Source organism: Glycine soja, chromosome 2, assembly GCF_004193775.1.
Source record: "Glycine soja cultivar W05 chromosome 2, ASM419377v2, whole genome shotgun sequence".
Lineage (NCBI taxonomy): Eukaryota > Viridiplantae > Streptophyta > Magnoliopsida > Fabales > Fabaceae > Glycine > Glycine soja.
The window spans coordinates 5,108,847-5,136,434 of record NC_041003.1 but is presented as its reverse complement, the minus strand read 5'-3'; the positions used below and the strand labels follow the sequence as shown (position 1 = coordinate 5,136,434).

The following is a 27,588-nucleotide window of genomic DNA, read 5'->3' as shown; positions in this document are numbered from 1 at the left end:
CCTCCATTGTTTCTAATATTTTATTTCAATGTAAATCTATATATTTATGTAAAATAAACTTGAACTAAGGTGAGTCATTGATAGAAATATAAATTTTATAGTTGTTTTAAATTATATCTAATCGAATTTAATGACTTAATTAACCATATTTATCAAATTTAATATAATTCCTTAAAAAAAATTAAAAGTAAGAATGAAAAAAATTAACCTCAAAGAATTGGTTAAGTGGAGCAAGATAGTAAGCCTTTTTTAAGCCTCAAGGCTTTTTCTGCCTTGGACCGGAGGGTCATCTATTCCTCCTAATTTTTGTAATAATAAAAAATGAATAAAAAAAATTAAAAGACTACAAGTAAGAAAGAAAAAACAGTTAACCAACTACAAAAACAGACTTAAAAATTCAGGAATTAAAAAAAAATAAAAGTTCATAAATTAAAAAGATAACTTACTCTTTTTTACTAGGGAAAATATTCTTTTTTACCTAACTACAAACACTCCACTTAACACAAAAACATCTCACGGAAATCAAAATAACTACACAAGTTATATGAATAAAATTACTGTATAGATTTTGGTGCAAAATAACTTTTCTATATTTGGAGAAATAATATATTTTTTTGCATAATAATAATAATAATAATAATAATAATAATAGGTCTTCGTTTAACGAGTTCTAAGTTTTAAAAAATGCATTTTATGGATATTATTTTTTAAAAAAAAACATCTTATTAGAGAATTAAAAATGTTTACTATTCAATTATGTTTTTCTTTTAAAGAAGCTATTCTGTTAATTAAAAATAATTTTTTTTGTAAAGCACTTTTCCATCATTATTTTTTTGTTATGGTAAGAAGAAGAAAACAAAAATTTAACCGAAGGTTTAAACCCTTAAAGGGCCTAAAGCCCCAAAACCCTTTGAAACGGAACTGTGTAAGAAGAGAAAGAGGACGCAGCAAGGCCGAAGCAGAGTTTCAATTCAATTCAATAGCGATTTAGAGTTTCCAGAAAAGAAATTGATTTTCAGGTTTGTGAGTTCCATCGTCTTCTTCTGCTTCTTTCTTCTTCTATTTTCCTTTTCATTTCATTACGAGGAAAACAAATACGAGTTTTTATTTATTTATTGTTGCAAGCTTTAATGGTATATGTGATGGTCTCTGACGATGGATTCTTTGTTTTCTTGTTTGCCCCTAATTTTACTTTTGTGTTTGTTTTTATAATTAATGCAGAATAATAAAAATTATTAAATCCAAATGTTTCTGATTTTTTTTTAAAAAAATGGTTTCTGATGTTTTTCCTTCATAAATGAATCAGATGATATTTCTGTTAATTCCTTTTTAAATTGCTTATCTGTTTTTTCTTGTTCTTCCAATCATGCTTGGCGACTATTATTTTTTATTACATACTGTCTTCATATGGTTGATGATTAATCGGTAGTTATTGGATATTAATTGGAAGTGTATCTGTATGGAAGATTTTTAGTGATTTGACTATGCCTGGGCTCTATAGTGTCATATGCCTGGACTAGTGTCATAGCAGTGTGTAAAAAATTATGCTGAGTTGGTGATTGAAAACAAACTACTGATGAATTTCATTTAATGACTCTCTACTCACCAAAATTGGTGATTTCTGATAAATTTCAGTCAATCATAGAAAGAGTGTTAGAGAAAGAGTATCACTAGCATTTCTCAAAATGAAATAAAATATAAGATTATGGGGATATTTGAGAATAGCAAACCATATTTTTATCTCTTAAATATTGTTTCTTGCTCATTTGGATCATTTTATCTCTGTCATTGCATCTTTTTTTCGTTCAAGTTTACATGGTTGGATATGAACTCTTTATGTTTCCAATTGCCTCAACTCACTGATTTACTTTATTTAAAACAATGGTATATGTATTGAGACTCTACATTACATGTTGTAAAGCCTACCTTTGGGAACTTTGGTTTGTGTCTCATAAAAAAGTCAACTAGATAAAACCCTTTTAAGCAGCAAATATAACCAGATCTAGTAGTTTGTTATCACCAAAACTAAGGATGCAGATCTCATTGTTGACAGTCAGTATCAGATGGATCATTTTGCAGCACATGAAGAGCAACTTGCTTCACAGAGAATGAGGCAGAAACTTGAAGAAGTAAATGTGGCTGCTCAAACTAATCTTGCCCCTGTCCAAGACTATGTCAATTATACACTCCAGGTTTTTTCCAGTCCTTTTCTGTAACAAGTAATTTAGTGTTTGCTTATACTATTGTTTCCAGTACTTAATGTTTCCTTAGAAGATTGGATGGTATTATGCCTTGATGACAGAAGTTGTATAAGAATTGAGCCCAGAAAGTTGTATCCCCTTTGGCCAGCTGATTTTTGTCTCACATTGTTTCTTCATTTCTGGTTTTAGTTCAATTATTGTACCATTCTTCTGGTCTTATAAGTCGTAAATGCAAATTATTACATGACATAGATTTTATATTTTTAGGTATTAAAGGTTTTGACTTTCAGTACCTTAAGTCCTGTATTTTCCTTTCCACCAAATTGATTTATTATATACCGATATTAGTTTTGCATACAATTGGTATATGTGGTAATGTGCTTGTTTGATAAAGCAGACATCCAATTCCATGTAGTTGATTGTTTGATTGAATAATTGCAGAAAGCATATTTTAAGTGTGCATATGAGTGCTTTGATAGAAGCAAAAGGCAGGAAGAAATAAGCAGTTGTGTCGAAAATTGCAGTATTCCTCTTTCTAATGTGCAACATACATTTGATCATGAGATGGCACAGTTTCAGGTAACCCATAATTCTGTCATCATATTCTCAGTTTCATCATCTGTTCTTTCTAATTTAAATTTTTAAGTGTGTATAAAATTATTAAGGTGAGTCTTATGAAATATGAGAAACATAATAATTTCATTTTATGCAACCTAAAGGCTTCAAGAAGGTTGGGTGGGGGGGAGCACCCCTGTCTATATTATAGAAAAACCAAGACTCTTACAGTTGTGAATGCCCCCCTCATCATTTGTTTTAATATCTTCCAGAGTCATTTACTCTTTTTTATTTATTTATTGAATGATGACTCTGTCCTTGTCTGCATTTGAAATTTCTACATTGCATGAAAGTTGATAGCAAGTCATGGATAACTAGGTGCGAATTCAAGCTGCTTAGGTTATCTGCTCTGCTAGTTGATGGCCCAAATTATTTGTATATTCTGTATGAATTTAGTATCTGACATCCACAGCATGTTCTATTTCCTGGAAGCATTGACATTTAATACCTCCCTCTTTGGTCTGACACATTGTTGTTGAATGGTGGCGCCATAGCTGCCATGACTGAATGGCATGGCAGATTTTTTGCCTACTGCCATAGGTAATTTGTGAAGGGAGGTCCACTATGGTGGTGCCATAGGCCGCCATGGTGATGGCGGAATTTTGGCCTTCCGCCATCCATCATTGATAATGTTGACTCTGACCGTGTTTTCAACTTGGTGCAGGAGAGGTTGAATAGATCTCTGATGGTGTGTCAAGATAAGTACGAGGCGGCTAGGCTACAGAAGAAAAATGATGCTATGAATGATTTGGTTTCCTGTGCTGACCAGTCAATCCTGGAAAGCATCAAGACGCTGCCACATCTTGCCAACAAGTTGAAAGCTTCCTTTGGAATTAGTGACAATGGCTCCTAGTAGCACGCTTTTCTAGTGGGAAAAGACTATCATTGTCGTTATTGGTTCATTGTAGCTTTTTTCTTCTTCCATACATTTAATTTAACCCACAAGAAAATACTTGCATTGCAAACAGATCATTGATCATAAGGGTGTTTTCTCAACATGTGAGAGTTTTAGTCAACGATGGACGTTGTAATTTGCAAGAAAGTTTAGCCGCACAATTCCTATCTTGACTATAGTTGCGTATGGTTAACATTCGAATACAGGGGACATCAAATGAAGGATATGTATAAACCTAGAATGCTTAAAAAGAAACAAACATATTTTTTTTAAAGACAGGGTAAAAGACACAAGTCTGTTCAACGTGAAAGCATTAATTTATTTGGTTATCTCGTCTGGATTGATTATTTATGAAAATTTGATGAATGGATTCCATCCTTAAATCTGCAGGAGGTTAGAGAGGAGAGGGTGTTTATAAGACTTGGTCTCGATTCTTAAGTGATGAGAAATTTTGTGACTATTAAAATAGTGTATATTTCTAAATTTATATAGTTTATCTTTATTGTTTTATTATTTTTTATTATTTATAATGGTTGTATTAGAAGTTTTAATCTATGACACCATTATACGGATTTATTGTTTGATGAAAGACAAATATGGTGAAAAAAGAAATAGGTGAATAAAAGGTGAATGCGTTTAGTAGAGGAAAAATGAGAGAGGAAAAAAATTTAAAGGAGGAATTTACTTATTCCTTTTCCTATTTTTATTAATGTTTATTTAAATTGATCATATATATTTTTGCTTTTTTCTCACTTATTTTTATTTATTTTTCTTATTTTTATTCATCATATTTGTCAGTTGTCACCTATTTTTTCTCCCACCAAACGGATAGTTAAAAATTTGTATCATTCCACTTGAAACAATGTTGTTACTTGACAATAAATACTAAAATGATTAATATTAATACAAAAATACAGAGTAGAAATGTTAAAATTTTAATTTAGTGAATTTGAAATACTCCTATCATAATTGAATTGTTTTGATATAGGATTTTAAAGAATTTAAATTTACATCAATTTTTAAAAGAATTTTAATAGACTAAAATAATAGGAATTGAAATTCCACCTAATTGGTAAGAATTTCAAATTCTCTTCTCTCACTTTTGTTCTCTCTCACAAGTTTATGACCCCTATGGCGTTTGACCCTGGCTTGTGGTGGGTGTGGGCACAACTATGGTTGGAGGAGGGAGGACCGTCATGGTGATGAAGAAGGATGTGCTAAAGGTCATTTGCATCTCTTTTCATCAAAATACGGCAAGCCACCTTCTCTGCATCTGTTGGGTTCAAGAACCTTCTTGCACCACTTTTGTCACATCTTGAAATCGAAAGATTACCTTCATTTGAGCACACCAATCATCATAGTTCTTGCCTATGAGAATCGGCATAGATGTTGGAAAATTTCCATTCGAGGAAGCCATCTCAATTTCGGTATTCAGTGATCTTGAACCTCAGCTCTGAATACCAATTTGTTGGAACAATAAAGTTCTCACTCATACTCACACTATGTACTTAGTGTCACTCTATCTAAGAGAATAAGAGAAGATGACGAAGGAATTGATTCAGAGAAAATAGAGGGGACTTAGAATTTTGAAAAAAAACTTGTGCACACTCCTGCACACCCTTGCACACTTTTCTTCTCATTGATGATTACTATTATATTTGTCCATACGACACATGTAGTTATAACAAAATTCATAGCCATCAGACTAACTTCAAAATTAATCACTAACTAACTCCTAACTAACTAACTAACTGAATTACAACATACATTAACCGTATCTTCTATATCATCAATTTTAACAATTAACTTGTTTCTTTTTCCCCCTCAAATAAAATAGATTTTTTCCAATAAATTTCTTTTTACGTGTATTTTTTTTTATTCATGATGACTATTCTTTATATTGTTTATTACATTTCCCTATCTGTTTTTCCTTGTTCTTGCAATCATACTTGTTAGATTTTTTTTAATTACATTTTTTCATTCTAATGCCAACTCTCAAATTTTTAATTACATATTGTCATTCTAATGCCAACTTCTCAAATTTTTTATGACTAGTCCTTGTTCTTCCGACAATTCAATGGGTATTTTTTATGACAAGTCCTCGTAGGTTAATGGGTGTTTATTGGATGTTATCATGTTAATTGGAAGTGTAGGTTATTTGTATAGAAGATTCTTATTGATTTGACCATGCCTGGCTCTATAGTGTCATTGATTTTCTGCAAGAAGAGTGTGATTGAAAAAAGATAAATGTTTTTCTTCTAACTATTACTGCTGCTACTACTATTATTATTAATTATTGGCTAGGATTATATGATTGAAATTTAAAATTCATAATAAATAAATGTTTTTCATATATACATTGTATTTTGGATTAATGTAGTGAACAATTTAAATTGTGATATAAGATTGTTTTTAACAGACAATTTTTGTTTTAAAAAATTTGTTGAAATTCTATTTAATAATAGAGATAGAAGAAGATAGATGGAAGAGATAGACAATTAAGAAAATCAACTAAACAAAGAGAACAGTTTCAGATGATTGAGATTTGAGAGAGAAATTTTTTTGCTAGTTACAGTATTGTGAAATGCACCTCTAAAAGAGACAAGAGAAAAATATTAAGAAATGAGAATGTCTTATAGAGAGAGTGAGAGTTTTTTGTGCATTCTAATTTATAATATAAGGGTTAAGTTATAATTATTAATTATTATTAGTGGTAGTAGTAATTAGATTCTCTTTTTAATTAATTGACATTCTTTTTTTTTTATGTGTGTGTAATGAGTGACTTGTGAATCTAATGCTTCTCACATCAGTTGAGGTTATGTTTCAGTTTTATTTTATTTGGTAAATCAGGGAATTTGTTGAGGAGGCCACCAAGGCGTCAATGAGAATTAATGAATATCTACATCAGTTGAGGTTATGTTTCTGCTTCTTTTTCTTTATGTTTATTATTAATTTGTGTAATGAAAGCATTGCCTAAGAAAAAAGAAACAATAATGAAACAATAAGGAAATAATAATGAAATATGGAAATCACTTTGAAGAGAATATACTCTAAAACATTTTGAGACAAAATAATGATATTTTATAAGATGAGCAATGCTAGCAAGTAGCAACACACTCTACTATTAGTTAAAGTTTATCAAAAACTACTAACAATTAGTGAGACTCATTAAATAAGAAGAGGAACCTACAAAATTTTGTGATTTCTAATAAATTTTATTCAAAATAATATATTAGAGAATGTGTTGCTTGCTAGCATTTCTCTATACAAGATATTTTCTGTATATTCGACAGAATGGGAAAGAAATACTTCTTGAACATTGTAGTCCCACAATTCTGAATGCAAGGATCATGTTTTAATTATTTTCTGTTGTTGACATAAAGTTGTAGTAGTATTGGTGAGATACAATAACAGTATTTCCATTAGTATCTCAGGACAACTATGATATTACTTTTTTAATTTATGTATCACTGTCTATGTCTATATAGTTGTGGAAAAGCATCTTTGATTTTATACAGGAAGGAAATATGATTTCTAGGTCTTTGGGTTAGGTTGTCAAATGGAATATTGCGAGAATCAAAGTGGATCGAAGGCTAATTTCATTTCTGTGTAAGCAGTAGAATGGCATTAAGGACAAGTTTGTTGCTGGTTGGAATACTGAAGTAAGACAGATTAATTATGTCTGACCTTAAAACCTGAAGAAGCATTTTAAATTGAAAATAAGTACATATAAATTTTTAATCAAGACAGAGATGAGTGTAGATTTCACATTTAGCAACCATTTGACATCACACAGCCTACCGAACCAATAAGTATAGCATTTGATTAAACCTGCAAACCAATCATCATTTGAAAAAAAAAAAGTGGTTATAGTTAACCTTTGAAGATTTGGACTCTCCAATCTTCATTTCAGTGCTATAAGATGCAGACATTGTATTAACACATGATCAAGCTCAAGTTACAGAGGTCTAACCCCAGCACCTGCACTTAGTATTTTATCTTTTTGCTGTACAGTATCTGAACACAAATCTTGATCTATATGGTCAGGTGAAGAAAGCTGAGCAAGAATGTCATATGCTTTCTGAGGAAGCTCAAAGGGGAGTTAGAAACTTACGTGTTGACTTTGAAAGGGGTGGAATTCATCTTTGCCCTGGTAATAATATTACTCTTAATTCCATGTTATACTTCAAATAAAGTTGTAGGAACTTTTTCTCTTTAAAATGTTTCTTAAGTGATGCACTTTTTTTGCAGAGAAATTAGATCGAGTGAACAAGCTAAATATTGAAATTTGTCAGCTATGCAGAGAGTATGTTTATAACTGATTTATGCATGGATTGCAATGAAATTTCTTTTGCATGTTGTGAAAAATGATTTTTTTTATTTATTGGAAGCAGTTTGTTCTCCAAACATAAGTTTATATTTTACTGTTTTCCCCTTCTTTTTCGTATTTCTTGGTAAACTGGTATCATGTAAAGAGAGCAGGTCCTTAACTGCTACTGATAACTGCTAAATAATTGTGAATTTATAAGAGTTAAATAGTCAAATTTTGGCTTAAAATTAATTATTTAGCAGTTATTTGTAATTAAAAGTGAGAAAATTAATTTAAATTGAATTTCTGGTTGCAGATGCGAAAAAGAAGGCTGCATTTAGCAAAAGTGGCACAGAAAGGAAGAAAAAAGAAGAAATTCTGAAGCAGGCCCAATCCAATAGGGGCGGCGCTAAGCGAGCAACTAACTGGAGGCGCTGGGCGTGGCGGAAACCGTTACGCGCGCTAAGCCCAGCCAGGCGCCCAGCGCCCGATCCAATAGACGCACAGGCCCAGCGTGCATGGCGCGCCCAGCGCGCGATCTGAACGCGCTAAGCGCAAGGTGTGGCGCTAAGCGCAACTACGAAGGCCCGTAAGCCCACTTCAGCCACTATAAATAGAGAGGCAGTCCCAAGGAAATTTCATCCCATCTCAGAGCATCACTCTCAGTACTTCAAGCCTGAGTTTTCTTCCCTCTCTACATTCTTTGTTTTGTTAGCCTAGCCTTTCTTTCATCCCCAGTTGTAAGCCCTCAATGGCCATGAGTGGCTAAACCCCTAGCTAGGGCCTGGCAGGCCTAAAAAACCAACGATGTACAATGAGCTTCAAGAGTTATCAATGCAAAGGAATTTATTCCAGGTTTTTCTGTTCTATTTCTTTTCTTTTATTCTTGCATTCATTCTTAGATCTTTTTTTTTTGGGTTTTAATCGCTCGGGAGAGGGTAATTCTCAATAATATTTAAGATTCAATGCATGCATCAGTTTTAGGGGTTAATCGCTTGGGAAAGGGTAACACCTAATAGAACATCTAAAGAAAAGAATCATTGGGTTAGCATTGCTAGGCATAGAATGATAACTCACTGCCCATGCATTTAAGCAACATCTAGAACTTAATCTTAATGCATTTTAATTATTGAATCTTCACAAAGGCATTTGGGAGATAGGTAGTTAAAATAGGCTTGCCAACGTGAGGCATCAGGGGCAAGTAGTCAACAGATGTGGGTAGAACTAACACCATTTCATTGATAATGAATATCATACTTACATGCATCGTAGGCCAATTGGGTTTGTCTGGTCTTGGCATTTCTATCAATTGTTTTTCCCTTTACTTAATTGTTTTAGTAATAGCACTCTTTACTATTCCTACTTTCATTTCTACTTTACTACGTTACTCCCACTTACAAATTGAGAGGTATTGAAAAAGTGCAATAAAATCCCTGTGGACACGATACTCGGACTTCCGAGCTTTACTACTTGTCACGATTTGGTGCACTTGCCAAAGTCCTAACAAGTTTTTGGCGCCGTTGCCGGGGATTTTGTTTTCGCACTTTATACTATATCAGTTTGTAAGCCTAACTTTTCTTTTCTTGGCTTACTTTATCAGTATTTTCTCTTTACTTCTATTCTTTCTTTCTTTCCTCTATAATTGCACGGGTAGTGCCTTCTTGTTTTTATGCGACTTAGGACTGCATCTGGAGACGTGGTCCCTATCAACTTGGAAATCGAAGCCACTTGTCGGCGTAACAACGCTGCAAGAAGAAGAAGGGAACAGGACACCGAAGGAAGCAGTCACACATCACCTCCTCTCTCTCCACATCACACTGAAATGGACGGGGAACAGGCACGAAGAGTCACCTTAGAAGACTTCTCCAACACAGCCACTCCTCAGTTCTTCACAAGTATTGCAAGACCGGAGGTGCAAGCCGCAAATATCTCCTACCCGCATTCCCTTATCCAGCTTATTCAAGGGAATCTCTTCCATGGTCTTCCAAGCGAAGATCCTTATGCTCACCTTGCCTCATACATTGAAATATGCAACACCGTAAAGATCGCTGGAGTTCCAGAAGATGCGGTACGCCTTAACCTCTTCTCTTTTTCTCTAGCAGGAGAGGCAAAACGATGGTTGCACTCCTTCAAAGGCAACAGCTTAAGAACCTGGGAAGAAGTAGTAGAAAAGTTTTTAAAGAAGTACTTCCCAGAGTCGAAGACCGCCGAAGGAAAAATGGAGATTTCCTCCTTCCACCAATTTCCGGATGAGTCCCTCAGCGAAGCACTAGACCGTTTCCACGGGCTGTTACGAAAGACACCGACACACGGATACAGCGAGCCGGTACAACTGAATATATTCATCGATGGCTTGCGGCCCCACTCGAAACAGCTACTAGACGCGTCCGCAGGGGGAAAAATCAAGTTGAAGACTCCGGAGGAAGCAATGGAGCTCATCGAGAACATGGCGGCCAGTGATCAAGCAATCCTTCGTGATCGAAGCTATGTGCCTACAAAAAGAATCCTGTTGGAACTTGGCACGCAAGACGCGACATTGGCACAGAATAAGCTGTTGACGAGGCAGATTGAAGCCCTTACCGAAACCCTCAGCAAACTACCTCAACAGTTGCAAGCGGTAAGTTCTTCCCACTCTTCTGTTTTGCAGGTAGAAGGATGCCCCACATGCGGAGGAACCCATGAGCCTGGACAGTGTGTAAGCCAACAGGATACTTCTCGAGAAGTAAACTATATGGGCGTACCAAATCGCGGATACCAGGGTTACAACCAGGGGAACTCATCTGGATTCCACCAAGGGGGAGCAGGATTCAATCATGGGCCACCAGGATTCAATCAGGGTAGGAACTTCACGCAAGGTTCAGGGTGGAGGAATCAGGGAAATCAGTACAAGGAGCAGAGGAATCAACAACCGTACCAACCGCCATACCAGCATCCTAGCCAGGGCCCCAATCAGCAAGACAAGCCCACCAACATAGAAGAGCTCTTGCTGCAATTCATCCAGGAGACACGGTCCCATCAGAAGAGCACGGATGCAGCCATTCGGAATCTGGAAGTTCAAATGGGCCAATTGGCACAGGACAAAGCTGAAAGGCCCACTAGAACTTTCGGGGCCAACACAGAGAAGAATCCTAAGGAAGAATGCAAGGCCGTGCTAACTCGAGGGCAGAGGAAAGCACAAGAGGAAGGTAAGGTTGAGGAAGAAGACCAGACAGAGGAAAAGACAGAGACACAGGAGGACAGGACAGAAGTAGAAGAGAAGGTGGCATCACCACCTAAGACAAAGAGCCAGAAAGCACGGGAAGCCAGGAAAGAAGAACCACCAGCCCTACCACAAGATCTCCCATATCCTGTGGTGCCCACCAAGAAGAACAAGGAACGCTACTTCAAGCGTTTCTTGGAAATATTTAAAGGGCTGGAGATCACTATGCCATTCGGGGAAGCCTTACAGCAGATGCCCCTCTACTCAAAATTTATGAAGGACATCCTCACCAAGAAGGGGAAGTACATAGACAATGAGAACATTGTGGTAGGGGGTAACTGCAGCGCTATAATACAGAGGAAGCTACCCAAGAAGTTTAAGGATCCCGGAAGTGTTACCATCCCATGCACCATAGGGAAGGAGACGGTGAACAAGGCCCTCATTGACTTAGGAGCAAGCATCAATCTGATGCCCTTGTCAATGTGCAAAAGAATTGGGAATTTGAAGATCGATCCTACCAAGATGACGCTTCAGCTAGCAGACCGTTCGATTACACGACCTTACGGGGTGGTAGAAGATGTCCTAGTCAAGGTCCGCCACTTTACTTTCCCGGTGGACTTTGTGATCATGGATATCGAAGAAGACGCAGACATTCCCCTCATTTTAGGCAGACCATTCATGCTGACTGCCAACTGTGTGGTGGATATGGGGAATGGGAACTTGGAGCTGAGTATTGACAACCAGAAGATCACCTTCGACCTCTTCAAAGCAATGAAGTATCCACAGGAAGGTTGGAAGTGTTTCAGAGTAGAAGAGATTGATAAGGAGGATGTCAGTATTCTCGAGACACCACAGTCTTCACTGGAGAAAGCAATGGTTAATGCTTTGGACTGTCTGACCAGTGAAGAGGAGGAAGATCTAAAGGCTTGCTTGGAAGACTTGGATCGACAAGACAGTATTCCGGAGGGAGAAGCCAAGTTTGAGAAGCTAGAAGAGAAAGTTCCGTCCGAGAAGAAGAAGGTAGAGTTGAAGATATTGCCAGATCACCTAAAGTATGTGTTCTTGGAGGAAGACAAGCCTGTCGTAATCAGCAATGCACTCACAATAGAAGAAGAAAACAGGTTAGTAGGTATCCTCAAGAGACACAGGGAAGCTATTGGATGGCATATATCGGATCTCAAGGGAATCAGCCCTGCTTATTGCATGCACAGGATAATGATGGAAGAGGATTACAAGCCAATCCGGCAACCCCAGAGAAGGCTAAATCCGACAATGAAGGAAGAGGTCAGAAAGGAGGTACTCAAGCTCTTGGAGGCGGGACTCATATACCCCATCTCTGACAGTGCTTGGGTAAGCCCAGTACAGGTGGTTCCCAAGAAAGGTGGGATGACAGTGGTGCGGAATGAGAAGAATGACCTGATACCAACAAGAACTGTCACGGGCTGGCGAATGTGTATCGACTATCGCAAGCTGAATGAGGCCACCCGAAAGGACCACTTCCCTCTACCGTTCATGGATCAGATGCTGGAGAGACTTGCAGGGCAGGCGTATTATTGTTTCTTGGATGGATACTCAGGATATAATCAGATTGCGGTGGACCCTAGAGACCAGGAGAAGACGGCCTTCACATGCCCTTTTGGCGTCTTTGCTTACAGAAGGATGCCATTCGGGTTATGTAATGCACCAGCCACATTTCAGAGGTGCATGCTGGCCATTTTTTCAGACATGGTGGAGAAAAGCATCGAAGTGTTCATGGATGACTTCTCGGTTTTCGGATCCTCATTCGACAGTTGCTTGAGGAACCTAGAGATGGTACTTCAGAGGTGCGTAGAGACTAATCTAGTCCTGAATTGGGAGAAGTGTCACTTCATGGTCCGAGAAGGCATAGTCCTGGGTCACAAGATCTCAGCTAGAGGGATTGAAGTTGACCGGGCAAAGATAGAGGTTATAGAGAAGCTGCCACCACCATTGAATATTAAAGGTGTCCGAAGCTTTTTGGGGCATGCAGGGTTCTACAGGAGATTCATCAAGGATTTTTCAAAGATTGCTAGACCCCTAAGCAACCTGCTGAATAAAGATGTGGCCTTCAAGTTTGATGAAGAATGTTCAGCAGCATTTCAGACACTAAAAGACAAGCTTACTACTGCACCAGTGATGATTGCACCTGACTGGAGTAAAGACTTTGAGCTGATGTGCGATGCCAGTGATTATGCCATAGGAGCAGTCCTCGGACAGAGACACGATAAGGTATTTCATGCTATTTATTATGCTAGCAGGGTCCTGAATGAAGCACAGTTGAACTATGCCACCACGGAGAAGGAAATGCTAGCTGTTGTCTTTGCCTTGGAGAAGTTCAGATCATACTTGATAGGATCGAAGGTCACCATTTTCACAGATCATGCTGCCATCAAGCACCTGCTCGCCAAGACCGATTCGAAGCCAAGGTTGATTAGATGGGTCCTCTTATTGCAGGAATTTGACATCATCATTAAGGATAAGAGAGGATCCGAGAATGTGGTAGCCGATCACTTATCTCGGTTAAAGAATGAAGAAGTCACTAAGGAAGAGCCTGAGGTAAGAGATGAATTTCCTGATGAGTTTCTTTTGCAGGTTACCACCAGACCTTGGTTTGCAGACATGGCAAACTACAAAGCCACGGGAGTCATTCCAGAGGAATACACTTGGAATCAGAGGAAGAAGTTCCTACATGACGCACGCTTCTATGTTTGGGATGACCCCCACTTGTTCAAAGCAGGGGCAGATAATGTATTGAGAAGATGTGTCACAAAGGAAGAAGCACGAAGCATTCTTTGGCACTGTCACAGTTCATCATACGGCGGACATCATAGCGGGGACAGAACAGCAGCAAAAGTGTTACAATCAGGTTTTTTCTGGCCCTCTCTTTTTAAAGATGCTTACGAGTTTGTGCGTTGTTGTGATAGATGCCAGAGAACAGGGGGGATATCACGGAGAAATGAGATGCCGTTGCAGAACATCATGGAGGTGGAAATCTTTGACTGTTGGGGCATAGACTTCATGGGACCCCTGCCTTCGTCATACGGGAATATTTACATCTTGGTAGCAGTTGATTATGTCTCCAAGTGGGTGGAGGCCATAGCTACGCCGAAGGACGATGCCAAGGTTGTAATCAAGTTTCTAAAGAAGAACATTTTCTCCCGCTTCGGAGTCCCACGAGCCTTGATCAGTGATGGAGGAACGCATTTCTGCAACAATCAGTTGAAGAAAGTCCTGGAGCACTATAATGTCCGACATAAGGTGGCCACACCTTATCATCCTCAGACGAATGGCCAAGCAGAAATCTCTAACAGGGAGCTCAAGCGAATCCTTGAGAAGACAGTTGCATCATCCAGAAAGGATTGGGCCTTGAAGCTCGATGATACTCTCTGGGCCTATAGGACAGCGTTCAAGACCCCCATCGGCTTATCACCGTTCCAGCTAGTGTATGGGAAGTCATGCCATTTACCAGTGGAGTTGGAGCACAAAGCATATTGGGCTCTCCGATTGCTAAACTTTGACAAAAATGCATGCGGAGAAAAGAGGAAATTGCAGCTTCAGGAGTTAGAAGAGATGAGACTGAATGCCTATGAATCGTCCAGAATTTACAAGGAAAGAACAAAGGCATATCATGATAAGAAGCTGCAGAGGAGAGAATTCCAGCCAGGACAGCAGGTATTGCTCTTTAACTCAAGACTAAGGCTGTTTCCAGGTAAGCTGAAATCCAAGTGGTCTGGGCCTTTTATCATAAAAGAAGTTAGACCTCATGGAGCAGTGGAATTGGTGGACCCTAGAGAAGGAAGCTTCGAGAAGAAATGGATCGTCAATGGCCAGCGCTTAAAGCCGTATAACGGAGGACAATTAGAGCGATTGACGACCATTATCTATTTAAATGATCCTTGAGAGAGTCTACTGTCTAGCTAAGGACAATAAACTAAGCGCTGGTTGGGAGGCAACCCAATATTTAGTGTAAAAATGTAGTATTTTATTTCTGTGTAAAAAAAAAAAAAAAAAAAAAAAAAAAAAAAAAAAGCCCAACAGGTGTGAATAGCAAACAAGGAGTACGAAAAGCAAAGGGCCACAGGTATAGATAGCAAAAGCAGGGGTGCCAATAGCAGAAATCAAGTGGGCTGCACGAAGAGCCGCGCTTAGCGCGAGACCTCGCGCTAAGCGCCCAGGTACGTTTTAAATTTTAAAATACGAGGGAATGCCAAAGGTCAGAGCGCCTGCGGGGCGCTTAGCGGCTACCTCCCGCTAAGCGCACACGTCATAAATTCTGGGGAGTTTTCGAAACTCCCCAACGCCTCAGTTGCCTCCCAGGAGCCTTTTTAAGTGCAGCGCCTCATTTCCATTTCTTTTTCTACGCCTTAACACTTCCTGCACTCCTCCTCTCTGCATCTTCTTACCTTCATCGTTCCCTTGTGCTTTTTCACGATTTTTTTTCACGAAACCAGAGGTAAGCTGGAATCTGGATTACATTGTTAGCCTTGCAGGTATCGGCACGCTAAGCTCTTGTGCATAGGCTTAGCGGCAATGGACATCATGAGGAACGAAACAAGAAGCGCGCTAAGCCGGTGCAAGACACAGCAGAGGATACGAAGCGCACGCTTAGCGGGCTCTGCCGCGCCAAGCGCGCTCATCTATTGGGAAGCACGCGCTAAGCGCGCTCTTGTGGCGCTAAGCGCGTGACAGCAGCAGCGCCCAGGGTGGCGCCAAGCGCGAGGCTGGGCCTTAGGGCCACCAGTCCTCGTGCTTGCTTTCTGCACCCCCATTCTTTCTCCCTTCACCCCCCTCCTTCTGCTTTCTGCACCCCCTTCTTTACTAATTTCACCCCTAATTTGTTTACTTTTTGCACTCCCACTAATTACTAACTGCAGTCTGTTTTCCTGTTTGTTGTGGACTTTGTTTTGTTGCAGATGGCTTCTCGCAAGCGCCGTGCCGTGCCCACACCAGGGGAAGCGTCCAACTGGGACACTTCCCGCTTCACATCTGAGATTGCCTGGCACAGGTACCAAGACAACATTCAGCTCCGGAACATCCTTCCGGAGAGGAATGTTGAACTGGGACCCGGGATGTTTGACGAGTTCCTCCAGGAACTCAGGAGGCGCAGATGGGACCAGGTGCTGACTCACCTTCCGGAGAAGCGGATTGACGTGGCTCTGGTGAAAGAGTTCTATTCGAACCTTTATGATCCAGAGGACCACAGTCCACGATTCTGCAGGGTGCGAGGACAGGTCGTTCGTTTTGATACTGACACCATTAACGACTTCCTCGACACCCCGGTTATTTTGGAGGACGGGGAGGAGTATACAGCATACACCAGATACCTCAGCACTCACCCCGATCCTGACACCATCGCGGCCACACTGTGCACTCCAGGGGGGCGCTTTGTCCTTAATGCTGATGGTCTCCCCTGGAAGCTCCTGAGGAAGGACATGACGACACTTGCTCAGACATGGAGTGTCCTTTCTTATTACGATCTTGCGCCCACTTCTCACACTTCTGATGTTAATCTTGACAGGGCCCGCTTGATCTACGGTTTGGTGAGCCGCATGGACATGGATGTGGGCAGCTTTATATCACAGCAGATCAGCCAGATTGCCCAGTCCAGTACCTCGAGGCTCGGGTTTCCAGCGTTGATTACAGCGCTGTGTGACATTCAGGGGGTGGTTTCTGATACCCTGATCTTTGAGTCACTCAGCCCTGCGATCAACCTAGCCTATGTGAAGAAGAACTGCTGGAACCCCGCCGACCCATCGATCACTTTCCCTGGGCCTCGCCGCACACGTACCAGAGCTTCAGCATCAGCTTCCGAGGCCCCTCTTCCTACCCAGTCCCCGTCTCAGCCATCCCAGCGACCGCGACATCCACCTGCTTCCACCTCAGCATCCATGGACATGCATGGGCAGATGCTGAGGTCCCTTCACGTTGGACAGCAGCTCATCATGGAGAATATGCACAGGCTGTCCCTACACCTACAGATGGACCCTCCGCTCACCACTCCAGAGGCTTATCGTCAGCGAGTCGCCTGGCCAGGAGACCAGCCCTCCACTGACAGGGGGGAAGAGCCTTCTGGAGCCGCTGAGGATCCTGCAGTCGATGAGGACCTCATTGCTGACTTAGCCACCGCTGACTGGGGCCCATGGGCGGACTTGGGCGGAGGCAGTTGATTTTTCTTGATGTTTTCCTTTTATGTTCTGATGTCTCTTTTATGTTTTGTTTGTTTTGTGTTTTGTTCTTTCTTATGGTCTGTTTAGGTATTAAAAAGAAGTAGTAGTAATAATATGAGAGATTTAGCATTTGTTTTCTGAATAATAATTGCATGATAACTTGAGCTTGTTCTAAAAGGTTGAAACACTTGAGATGCCACTAGTCCTTGGAAACATTGGTTCTGGAAGCACGAGTCAGGTCAGGAAGTGGAACATGAATAGCACAAGGTGAGAAGGATAGTCTGATGGAACAAGGTCATAACTGGTATGCCGTATACTTGCTTTGATTCCGGTGAGAGTGTGAACTTAATTGTGAGAGAAAACGCCTGTTTTTAAGTTCCTGGTTTTGCATCACTCTTGGATTGTTAGAATAGTTACTTAAGGTGGAAATGAGCAAGGCCATGTTTGTTATATTTAGCTACTTAGCCAAAAAGCCAACCCGACCTCATCTTTTTCCCCTTGCACCCATGCTTGAGCCTATATATCATATTATTTTATTCTGAATTAACCCTTAAGCCAATAAAATGATAGGTCCTACCCTTTAGGATGATAAGAGAGCAAAAATGGGTTATAAAGGTCTTAATTTGGGGGATTTTGGAAAATAGGTAGCTAAGACAATGGTACAGCATGTAGTAAGACACCTCTTATAAACTAGAAGCCCGAAAAAAAAAAAAAATCATAAAGGGCAGAAACAAAGAGCAGAGAGGTGTCAAGAGAAGAGTGTTGTGGGGAATAAAAGGGTTAAGAAGAATGCATCGGAAGTATTAGAAATTTTGCTCTCTTAATCCTAATTTGAATTTTCAAGAAAAACCATGATTTTTTTGTGAGCCAAGCCCCAATACAAGCCAATAAAGTCCTTAGTGATCCACCTGAAGGTAACTAAAGATAACTATACTTGAGAGGAAATGCAAAACTTTGGAATCTTACTTGCAGGTTGTTAGAAAATTGCAGACACTAAACCATACACTTGTGAGCAGAGGAAAACACCAGCCTTGTGAGGAAAGTAAGGCAAGCCAGATTTGATCAAGATTCCAAAGGACTGACTAACCACTTGTGTGTTTTATGCTTTCATTTTGAGATGTTGACAGATGCGGAAAGGACCACTGGAAGAAGGAGGAATTAAGGCCATTGATAGTGTTGAAACACTCAGAACTTGTTTGAAAATTATTTCTATTCTTGGTTTGCTTGGGGACAAGCAAAGTTTAATTTGGGGGATTTTGATAACTGCTAAATAATTGTGAATTTATAAGAGTTAAATAGTCAAATTTTGGCTTAAAATTAATTATTTAGCAGTTATTTGTAATTAAAAGTGAGAAAATTAATTTAAATTGAATTTCTGGTTGCAGATGCGAAAAAGAAGGCTGCATTTAGCAAAAGTGGCACAGAAAGGAAGAAAAAAGAAGAAATTCTGAAGCAGACCCAATCCAATAGGGGCGCTCAGCGCGCATCAGGCGCTAAGCGAGCAACTAACTGGAGGCGCTGGGCGTGGCGGAAACCGTTACGCGCGCTAAGCCCAGCCAGGCGCCCAGCGCCCGATCCAACAGACGCACAGGCCCAGCGTGCATGGCGCGCCCAGCGCGCGATCTGAACGCGCTAAGCGCAAGGTGTGGCGCTAAGCGCAACTACGAAGGCCCGTAAGCCCACTTCAGCCACTATAAATAGAGAGGCAGTCCCAAGGAAATTTCATCCCATCTCAGAGCATCACTCTCAGTACTTCAAGCCTGAGTTTTCTTCCCTCTCTACATTCTTTGTTTTGTTAGCCTAGCCTTTCTTTCATCCCCAGTTGTAAGCCCTCAATGGCCATGAGTGGCTAAACCCCTAGCTAGGGCCTGGCAGGCCTAAAAAACCAACGATGTACAATGAGCTTCAAGAGTTATCAATGCAAAGGAATTTATTCCAGGTTTTTCTGTTCTATTTCTTTTCTTTTATTCTTGCATTCATTCTTAGATCTTTTTTTTTTGGGTTTTAATCGCTCGGGAGAGGGTAATTCTCAATAATATTTAAGATTCAATGCATGCATCAGTTTTAGGGGTTAATCGCTTGGGAAAGGGTAACACCTAATAGAACATCTAAAGAAAAGAATCATTGGGTTAGCATTGCTAGGCATAGAATGATAACTCACTGCCCATGCATTTAAGCAACATCTAGAACTTAATCTTAATGCATTTTAATTATTGAATCTTCACAAAGGCATTTGGGAGATAGGTAGTTAAAATAGGCTTGCCAACGTGAGGCATCAGGGGCAAGTAGTCAACAGATGTGGGTAGAACTAACACCATTTCATTGATAATGAATATCATACTTACATGCATCGTAGGCCAATTGGGTTTGTCTGGTCTTGGCATTTCTATCAATTGTTTTTCCCTTTACTTAATTGTTTTAGTAATAGCACTCTTTACTATTCCTACTTTCATTTCTACTTTACTACGTTACTCCCACTTACAAATTGAGATGTATTGAAAAAGTGCAATAAAATCCCTGTGGACACGATACTCGGACTTCCGAGCTTTACTACTTGTCACGATTTGGTGCACTTGCCAAAGTCCTAACAGCTACTAATGATAAAGCAATCACAAAATTGATAATTTTGTTATCCAAAACTTCAATATCATGAAGTCACATTAACAAATTTGCTAGACATTGAAATTTCTCAACTATGTGTAGAGTAATTGTATGATTTATTAAGCAATGCAGCCAGCCATGAAGCCTTTCCACACTGTGGATTGTGGGGTTGGCGTCATGGATTAGTTGCACTTTGCTGATATGTTTTATAATTAAGAAGAGTTAAATTTTATTAGGTGACATTTAGGGTTGGCTACCTTTCTAAGACCAGAAAAAATTGAACTTGGTGACATTATTGCTATAAATTGTATTTGACTGAAGTTGATCATGCTTGTGAATATTTCGATGCGTGATTGCAATTCAGTCATTGCTTCATTACTTATTTTCCCCAAAAGTAGACTGTTGCATGGTTGAATTTGGCCTACTTTTGCTGTGCTCTTGATCTGTTTGCAATTTCTTTGGTTTGGTTAGGTACAATGAAAATATTGTAATGGACCCAGGAACTGTTGATATATATCCTTCATCTCGCATCCCCAAGAATCTGCACTATCTTGTAAAGCCTATCTATAGTTCAAAATCTTTAATAACCAAGGATTTATCAGGGTCCAGGGGAACCCTAAAAGAGAAAGGATTTCGGATTACGACAGACCCACAAACTCTTACTTCTGTATTACAATTTTCATCAGATGATGAGGTAGTTTCTATTCAATGATTTAGAAGTCTACCTGGTATATTGATACTCGTAGTAAGAGTTACTCACAGGTCTTATTAAGGACAGTCCAGTAAGTTTATGTGAATTGAAAAAGCATTTCTAATCATGTTAATCTTCTAAGAAATCTATTATTCAGACTCTAGAGTATTGATAAAGTTACTGGTACTCTCAAATGATCCAAAGTAAATGAACTTGTTTATTTCCTCCCAATTTGAACTTAAAAATTAATCTTATGTGCTTCTAATAGAAACATGATATTTTTATGATATCAGGAAGACATAGGTATAAAACCCAATTACAAAGATGGAATGCTGCAGAACTTAAAAGGGTCTGCACCTTCAATGTCCTAAGGCCAGACTAACCTAACTAACTAACTGATTGATGAAATTACTAATGAACATCTGTCAACTTCTCTTTATATTTGAAGGTTAGGAAAATAGTATATATACGAGGAAATTCTGTGCCACACGCAAATGTTGATGTCCTCAAAAGGCTTATATCTGCTCGACATGAGCTAGCTCAGGTCTGTATCATCATGAGACGCTCTGATACTTTTTATTAAGCCCTTTGTTCGGTGCTGAAACATAAGTGTTTTCTCTTCTCTCGTATTCTATGTTGCTGTTTGGTGAACATCATTTCTAGATCCCTATCATGTATTTGTAGGATGAGTATATGACTATAGCTTGTGGAACACATTTGATACTTTTTCTTCTTCTTTTTAGACAGAGCAAGAATTTTATTAAGGAAGAAGAGAAAAAGTTTGTAGAAAAAGGATAAGTACTCTCACGAAAAGAAGACAAAAAAGGGGAGAAACTATAACTTAGGAGATTGGAATTTGGAATATGTAACATCTCTGTGCTTTTCCGAAAAAGAAACTGCTCTGCATACACCAGGAACTGTTCAGCTATAATCTTGCTGTCATAGTTAGAGTTAAAGAAAAAAACTAAATTGCAGGGAAATAAATCTGCATGATTAAAAACTAAATTAATGAAATCAGCAGATTATCATGTGCTCCAACAATTATAAATAAAAAGGTTTTGAATTCTTTTAGGCTAAAATTTTATTTTCAATGAAAAACTGTATAGCATGTTATTTATATTAAATAAAAAGTATTTACCAACTATTTTGACGTCATAACACAATGATTTTACCATCTGATTGTTTATTTGATCCAGATAATGGGGTGTAGATCTTATGCTGAATTTTCTGTTAAGCCTAACATATCTGTATCACCAAAAGTTGTAACGTCATTTTTACTCGAAATGAGCAAGATGGTCCAGGCTAAGTGTATAGAGGTACAGATTCCTTTAAGGCATACTTTCTAGGGCACGAGGGTGTTATAGCTAAAGTGACATGTGCTTGTAACTTAAACTAGGATTTTCTCTTTTACTTGTGATCTTAGGAGCGCAAGTTAGTTATGAAATTCAAGAGAGAAAAATGCAGTCAAAGTGATGGAGATTTAAGGCCATGGCATGAGACCTATTACATGACAATGATGGCGTCCTCTGCATATAAATTGAATTCTTCGGTAATTATAATATAGATGCATGTTTTTTTGTCATTAATACATACCCATGTTTGTATTTTTCACATCAATGCAAAAATCATGTATGCAGGTTGTAGGTTCATATTTTTCTCTCTCAAACTGTATTGAGGGTTTGAAGGTTCTGGTGTAGTCATTGTTTGGTGCAACCTTTTGTATCATCCCTCTAGCACCAGGTGAATCTTGGGATCCCCATGTACTTAAACTGTCTCTTTATCATCCTGAAGTGGTATTTGGTGTGAAAATTTTTGTGACTGAAAATGAATTTGGATCCAGTGGATAGCACTCAAATGTCGTGAAGAATTTTTTTAGTCAGACAATTTATTTCTGTAGTTTTAACTTCTGTATACAACTTATATATCTTTGAAGTTGAATTCAATAAAATGGTCCAAATTTCAGTAAATTCTATCGATAAGGACTCTTAAAGGAAAAAGTCAAATAAACTCCTAGGTTTGTCCACTATCTCATTCTCTACCCTTTGTTTGAAAAAGGAATGTCAGCCCTCCAATCAATATCATTGCCATCTTTTTGCTTATACCATGTTGGAAAATGTATCTAATGTTTACATACACAATCAGACAACTGTCAATAGTCAATTGTGTTATCAGAATCATTACTACAACAGAGTATGTTAAAGTCTGTTACTTACAACATACATAGCATCTACCCTAGGTTCTGTTTCTCAACTGAAAGTATAAATGTGAGAAATCTATTCTGACTTCATTTAGTGAAATGAATATCACAAATTACAGAGACACTCTGATTCTCTCTTTTCACTTTCTATCATTTTATTTTATTTCCTCTCACTTTCTCATTCAAAACACAACTTTGACATACTGTAATGTAAATTGATGATTGGTGTGGCATCTAACTATGTTAGGGAAGACCGGTAATTTATCAATTTACTGCTTAAGCACACAATGCTTATTTTTTGGTGTATTTTCACCCCTTCTCTCTCTGAGTTCCTTTAATTGTCTTGTTTTCCTGATCAAGTAATTCTGTTGTCCTAATAATATTTTGATTTTATCAAGATTTTATATGTTTGGACCTTAACTAAATTCATGTGTGCTGCCAAAGATATTATACCTCATGTCTATCACATTGCTATTGATGATTGATATCAATAATGTTTTGCTATTTTTTTATTAACCAGTTTGAAGACACTGAGACTCAATCATTTCAGGGTGACTTGGGATATCTCTACTTAGATTTGTACTCAAGAGAGGGAAAGTATCCTGGTTGTGCTCACTTTGCAATTAAAAGGACTCGCAGGATTTCTCAAACAGAATACCAACTTCCAGTATGTGAAAATTTCTTTATTCCCCTATTCCTTAATCTAATTGAGGCATCTAACTAGAAATATAATTTTCTCTTTCTGTCAATTATATATGCAGTGCCTTTTATGTGAAAGTTCTCTTTTTTTTTTTTATTAGGTGTTATATTAGTAAGACAAGAGAATACATAATCCTCCAGTGGAAAAACACGATGGTTTTGGGAAGGAAAATGATGGAGATGTGAGACTGAGGGAACACTATTTCACTAATTAATTGCATAAGTTCAATGCATAACACTTTCTTAGCCCTATATTTAAACTACATGAAGACATATACCCTTTACTTGGGGTGCCCTATAAGTTAACTGAATATGTAGTCCATTGCCTATGAGTTTACCTAATACTATATTCTTTAATGCCCCTTGTCAAGTTGAAAGCTTACTGGGTATGCAACTTGTTAATAATATCAATCCTGCCAAATGTCAATAAAAACAAAGAAAACACAAGACAAAAAACAACTCAACCAAAGAACACAGACAATTAGCTCTTATCCTGAATAACAAAACAATAAATGACCTGTCATTTTATCAACTAAAGAACATACAATTTTTCAACTGCACATTGTTGAAGTTGGACTTAAATGTATATTTTTGAGTTTCAAGAAAAAAGCTACCTGTCTTTTTATCTCGTGACTTAGCCCCTCTGGAGTGTTGAGGGTACTTAGATAGTAAATTTTGTTTGGATAGAACTAAGAAGTAATAACGAACTGTAGTTTTTCTTAGACCTACCACCTATGTATTATTGTTCATTAAGTTTTGTTTTCCAAAAATAAAATTTTCTTTTTTAAACTAATATTGATGCACAGTGCTCATTTAAGCACATTTTTCTGACTAAATCACAGTATTCGCCATAAAGATGGCAGACTGCTTATTCTTCTGATTCATGCCTGATTCTGATAATTTTGCAGATTGTAGTTCTTGTTTTTAACCTTTCGGGTGCATGGAATTCGTCTGCTGTAAGTCTCAGTCATTGGGAAGTAGAAACTCTATTTCATGAGTTTGGACATGCTCTTCAGTCACTGCTTTCAAGAACGGTATTCTCTTGAACTTTTACGAGGAAAGTGTTGCTTTACAAAATGAGGTCATAAATCTATATGACGTGGTAGAATCAAAGATAACATTTGTGAAATTTGGGATCAAGATGTAAATTAAGTGATTATAATATAAACAAATTATCAGTTTTCAAAGTTAACTACTTTTACTATTCATAAATCTCTACAATAAATGTTTTATTGTCTGCTGGAAGGATCTCAGGTCCCTTAAGCATGTGATCCTGGGTTCAACACCATGTGATTAGTTTATCTACTAGGTGGGAGATTGAAAAAAGAAAAAAGAAAAAATCTGTACAATATACAAGGATTTCCAAAACTATGGGGATTCATATTCGTCACTTGTTTACAACAGATTTTTCCTATCACGTTAAGAGTATGAATATCTACAATATAAAAGGAATATCAACAATCTTATTGTGTAAATAACATATAAATACATAATAAAATATGATTTACCCTCTCCCTAGTTAATGTAACGAGAATGCTGTTTCTTTTGTTCTTCATTCATGAGTTGGCATATTGGACTAATTGAAGCATCACCCAGGGAATAACAATTATTCAGGGTCCCAAGGCAAATGCTTCCTGCAGATACCTTACTAACTTCTCTGTCGGCTACATTGTAGTCTTTAGGATTTATGAGTTTCACATGTTCTAAATTCTAATATCTGTAACATGTGTAATCTATAGAACTCAAATATCTTTCTCGTCAAATATAAAGAAGGGATAGTATGAACATGATTTGAGCTAATTGATTTAAACTTTAATGACATTTTTTTAATTGAGTTTTGAAATTGTAATTATATGAACTGTCTTACCATATTCTTTAATGAACCAAAATACCTTTGCAAGCATTTGTTGATAATAGAAACCTTTAAAAAAGGTTACTGCTCACATTTTTGTAATCTGATACTACCATGTTCTCATTGTAGGACTACCAGCATTTTTCGGGCACCAGAACGGTTCTTGATTTTGCAGAAATACCGTCCAACCTCTTTGAGTAAGTAGAATGCTGCAAGAACTATGGTCTTCAAGTCCTAACCCTTAAATCAGATGGTAGAATAAATATAAGTTTAATTACTCTTGACACCCTTATATCTGCACAATCTTTACGTTTTAGTCTTTATACCTAGAAACTAATCATTTTAATCCTTACATGCATACACTTTTTAATTCGTTTTAGTCCCTAAACTTACACTTTTTAATCCGTTTAGCCCCAAATATTTTGGATGGCAGGGATAGGGATTTACTAAACGAAGAACACACTTAATTTATAATTAAGGCCTACGTAATTTGCCTTCAGAATTATATAATAATAATAATAATACTAGCAATAACATAAGAATGATCTAGACAAAGTATATCATAGAATTCTTGTAATATTGACACAAAGGTTAGTGGATAACTATGTCAATGTGTTGGGAATTCCCCCTGCCCCCTCTAATGTGTGTTGAACATTATAGTGACTTATCAAAGTGTGTTTTTTTTCAATGATGAAATTGGTGGTGATCTAATTTTAGGACCAAGTTGTTTTTGTTTTAGTTCTCATTTGTTGCCTAAAACAGCCTAGTTGGCATATGGCATTTAATATAAGCTATACTAAAATATAATCATCTGCTGATTTAAAAACGGAAGAATTGCTTCTGAATAAATTTGGTTGCCGCTCATTGCTGATGCTGTGATATTAATCTGGAGGAGTGCGATTGACTAGGTAATACTTTTTATGACCGATACTATGCATGGGATTATCGAGTTTTGAAAAAATTTGCGAGACACTGTTCAACTGGTGAAGAAATCCCACAGAAGTTGGTTAAGTCAATGCAGGGTGCCAGAGATATGTTTGCTGCAACCGATCTGCAACGTCAGGTTTTTTTTAGTTTTTCTTTTTCTTTCTTTTGCCTGTGTGGGGACACAGTAGTGGTCAGTACATAACTTGATTTTTCTGTTTATGAAGGAGAAATAGTTAACGTAGTTTAACATTTTAATTGTACTTTTTGTCAGATCTTCTATGCTCTTGTTGGAGAGCAGCCATTCCCTCATACACCGGGGAATTCTGTTCCAAGGCAGCATGTATGAGAAGAGCACATTGTCACAAAGTTGTCGGGTTTGGTTTTAGAGACATTTGCCTTTTCGTGATATCTTCCACGTTGAGATGATACCTTAGTTAAAAAGATTCATTTCTTATAACACATTTTACTTTAGTTTCTGTAATTACAACATTATCCTACAACCTCTTAAAAAGGGAGTATACTATCTTTTTAGTCTTTAAATTTTTTAGAATATTTATTTTGAGTCACTCAACTTTTTCATACATAAAAAAAAATCACAATCAAATATGTCTAAAATCACACTAATCGACATTCAATCTCCCTTCATTGTTCACAACCCTTCCTTCTCCTCCTTAGTCAACCTTCAATCTCCCTTCAAAAACAAACGAACCAACCTTTACTGCATAATTTCACCGTTAATGAAAAAATAAATATAAGGAAAACCTAATCAACTGTGCAAGGAACAGAGCAATCCACAATAGACATCACCATCTACCAACACAAGAAACCATTCTTTGTTACACCAAATCAAAACCCCTTCTTCCTCCATCCATGAAATTAACCACCAAATCAACAACCATTTCGCCAAATCTTCTTCCTATGAAGTCACCTTTAACCGCTGTTACAAAAACACATTACTTGGTACACGATCTATATCATCCTACTCAAGCATTTGACAGTTATACAATTTACTTTCGAGTTCAAGTATAAACATGTAATCCCACATAAATAATAAATAAGAATATGCATATTGAATAACATATAATTAGAAAGGACAAAAAAAGTTAATGTTTTAAAGTTTTGAACTAAGTGTAATCATATTCACATAATAAACTCTAAAGATGTATCATGCTGGTGGTAAAGATGAAATCTCATATGATATAAAATAGAAGACTTTA

The 27,588-nt window shown here is 37.8% G+C and overlaps 1 protein-coding gene and 1 pseudogene across 1 annotated transcript; both read left to right on the top strand.

The window, feature by feature from the left end:
* Nucleotides 1-876: 876 nt before the first annotated feature.
* Nucleotides 877-3,887, top strand: LOC114382323 (protein FAM136A-like). Its single transcript, XM_028341655.1, has 4 exons — nucleotides 877-1,019; nucleotides 2,054-2,192; nucleotides 2,643-2,780; nucleotides 3,481-3,887. Exons 2-4 carry the CDS (start codon nucleotides 2,064-2,066, stop codon nucleotides 3,667-3,669), a joined length of 456 nt encoding a protein of 151 aa, XP_028197456.1. The 5' UTR covers nucleotides 877-1,019; nucleotides 2,054-2,063; the 3' UTR covers nucleotides 3,670-3,887.
* Nucleotides 3,888-4,883: 996 nt separating this feature from the next.
* On the top strand, nucleotides 4,884-26,921 carry LOC114369765 (annotated as a pseudogene).
* Nucleotides 26,922-27,588: the final 667 nt, after the last annotated feature.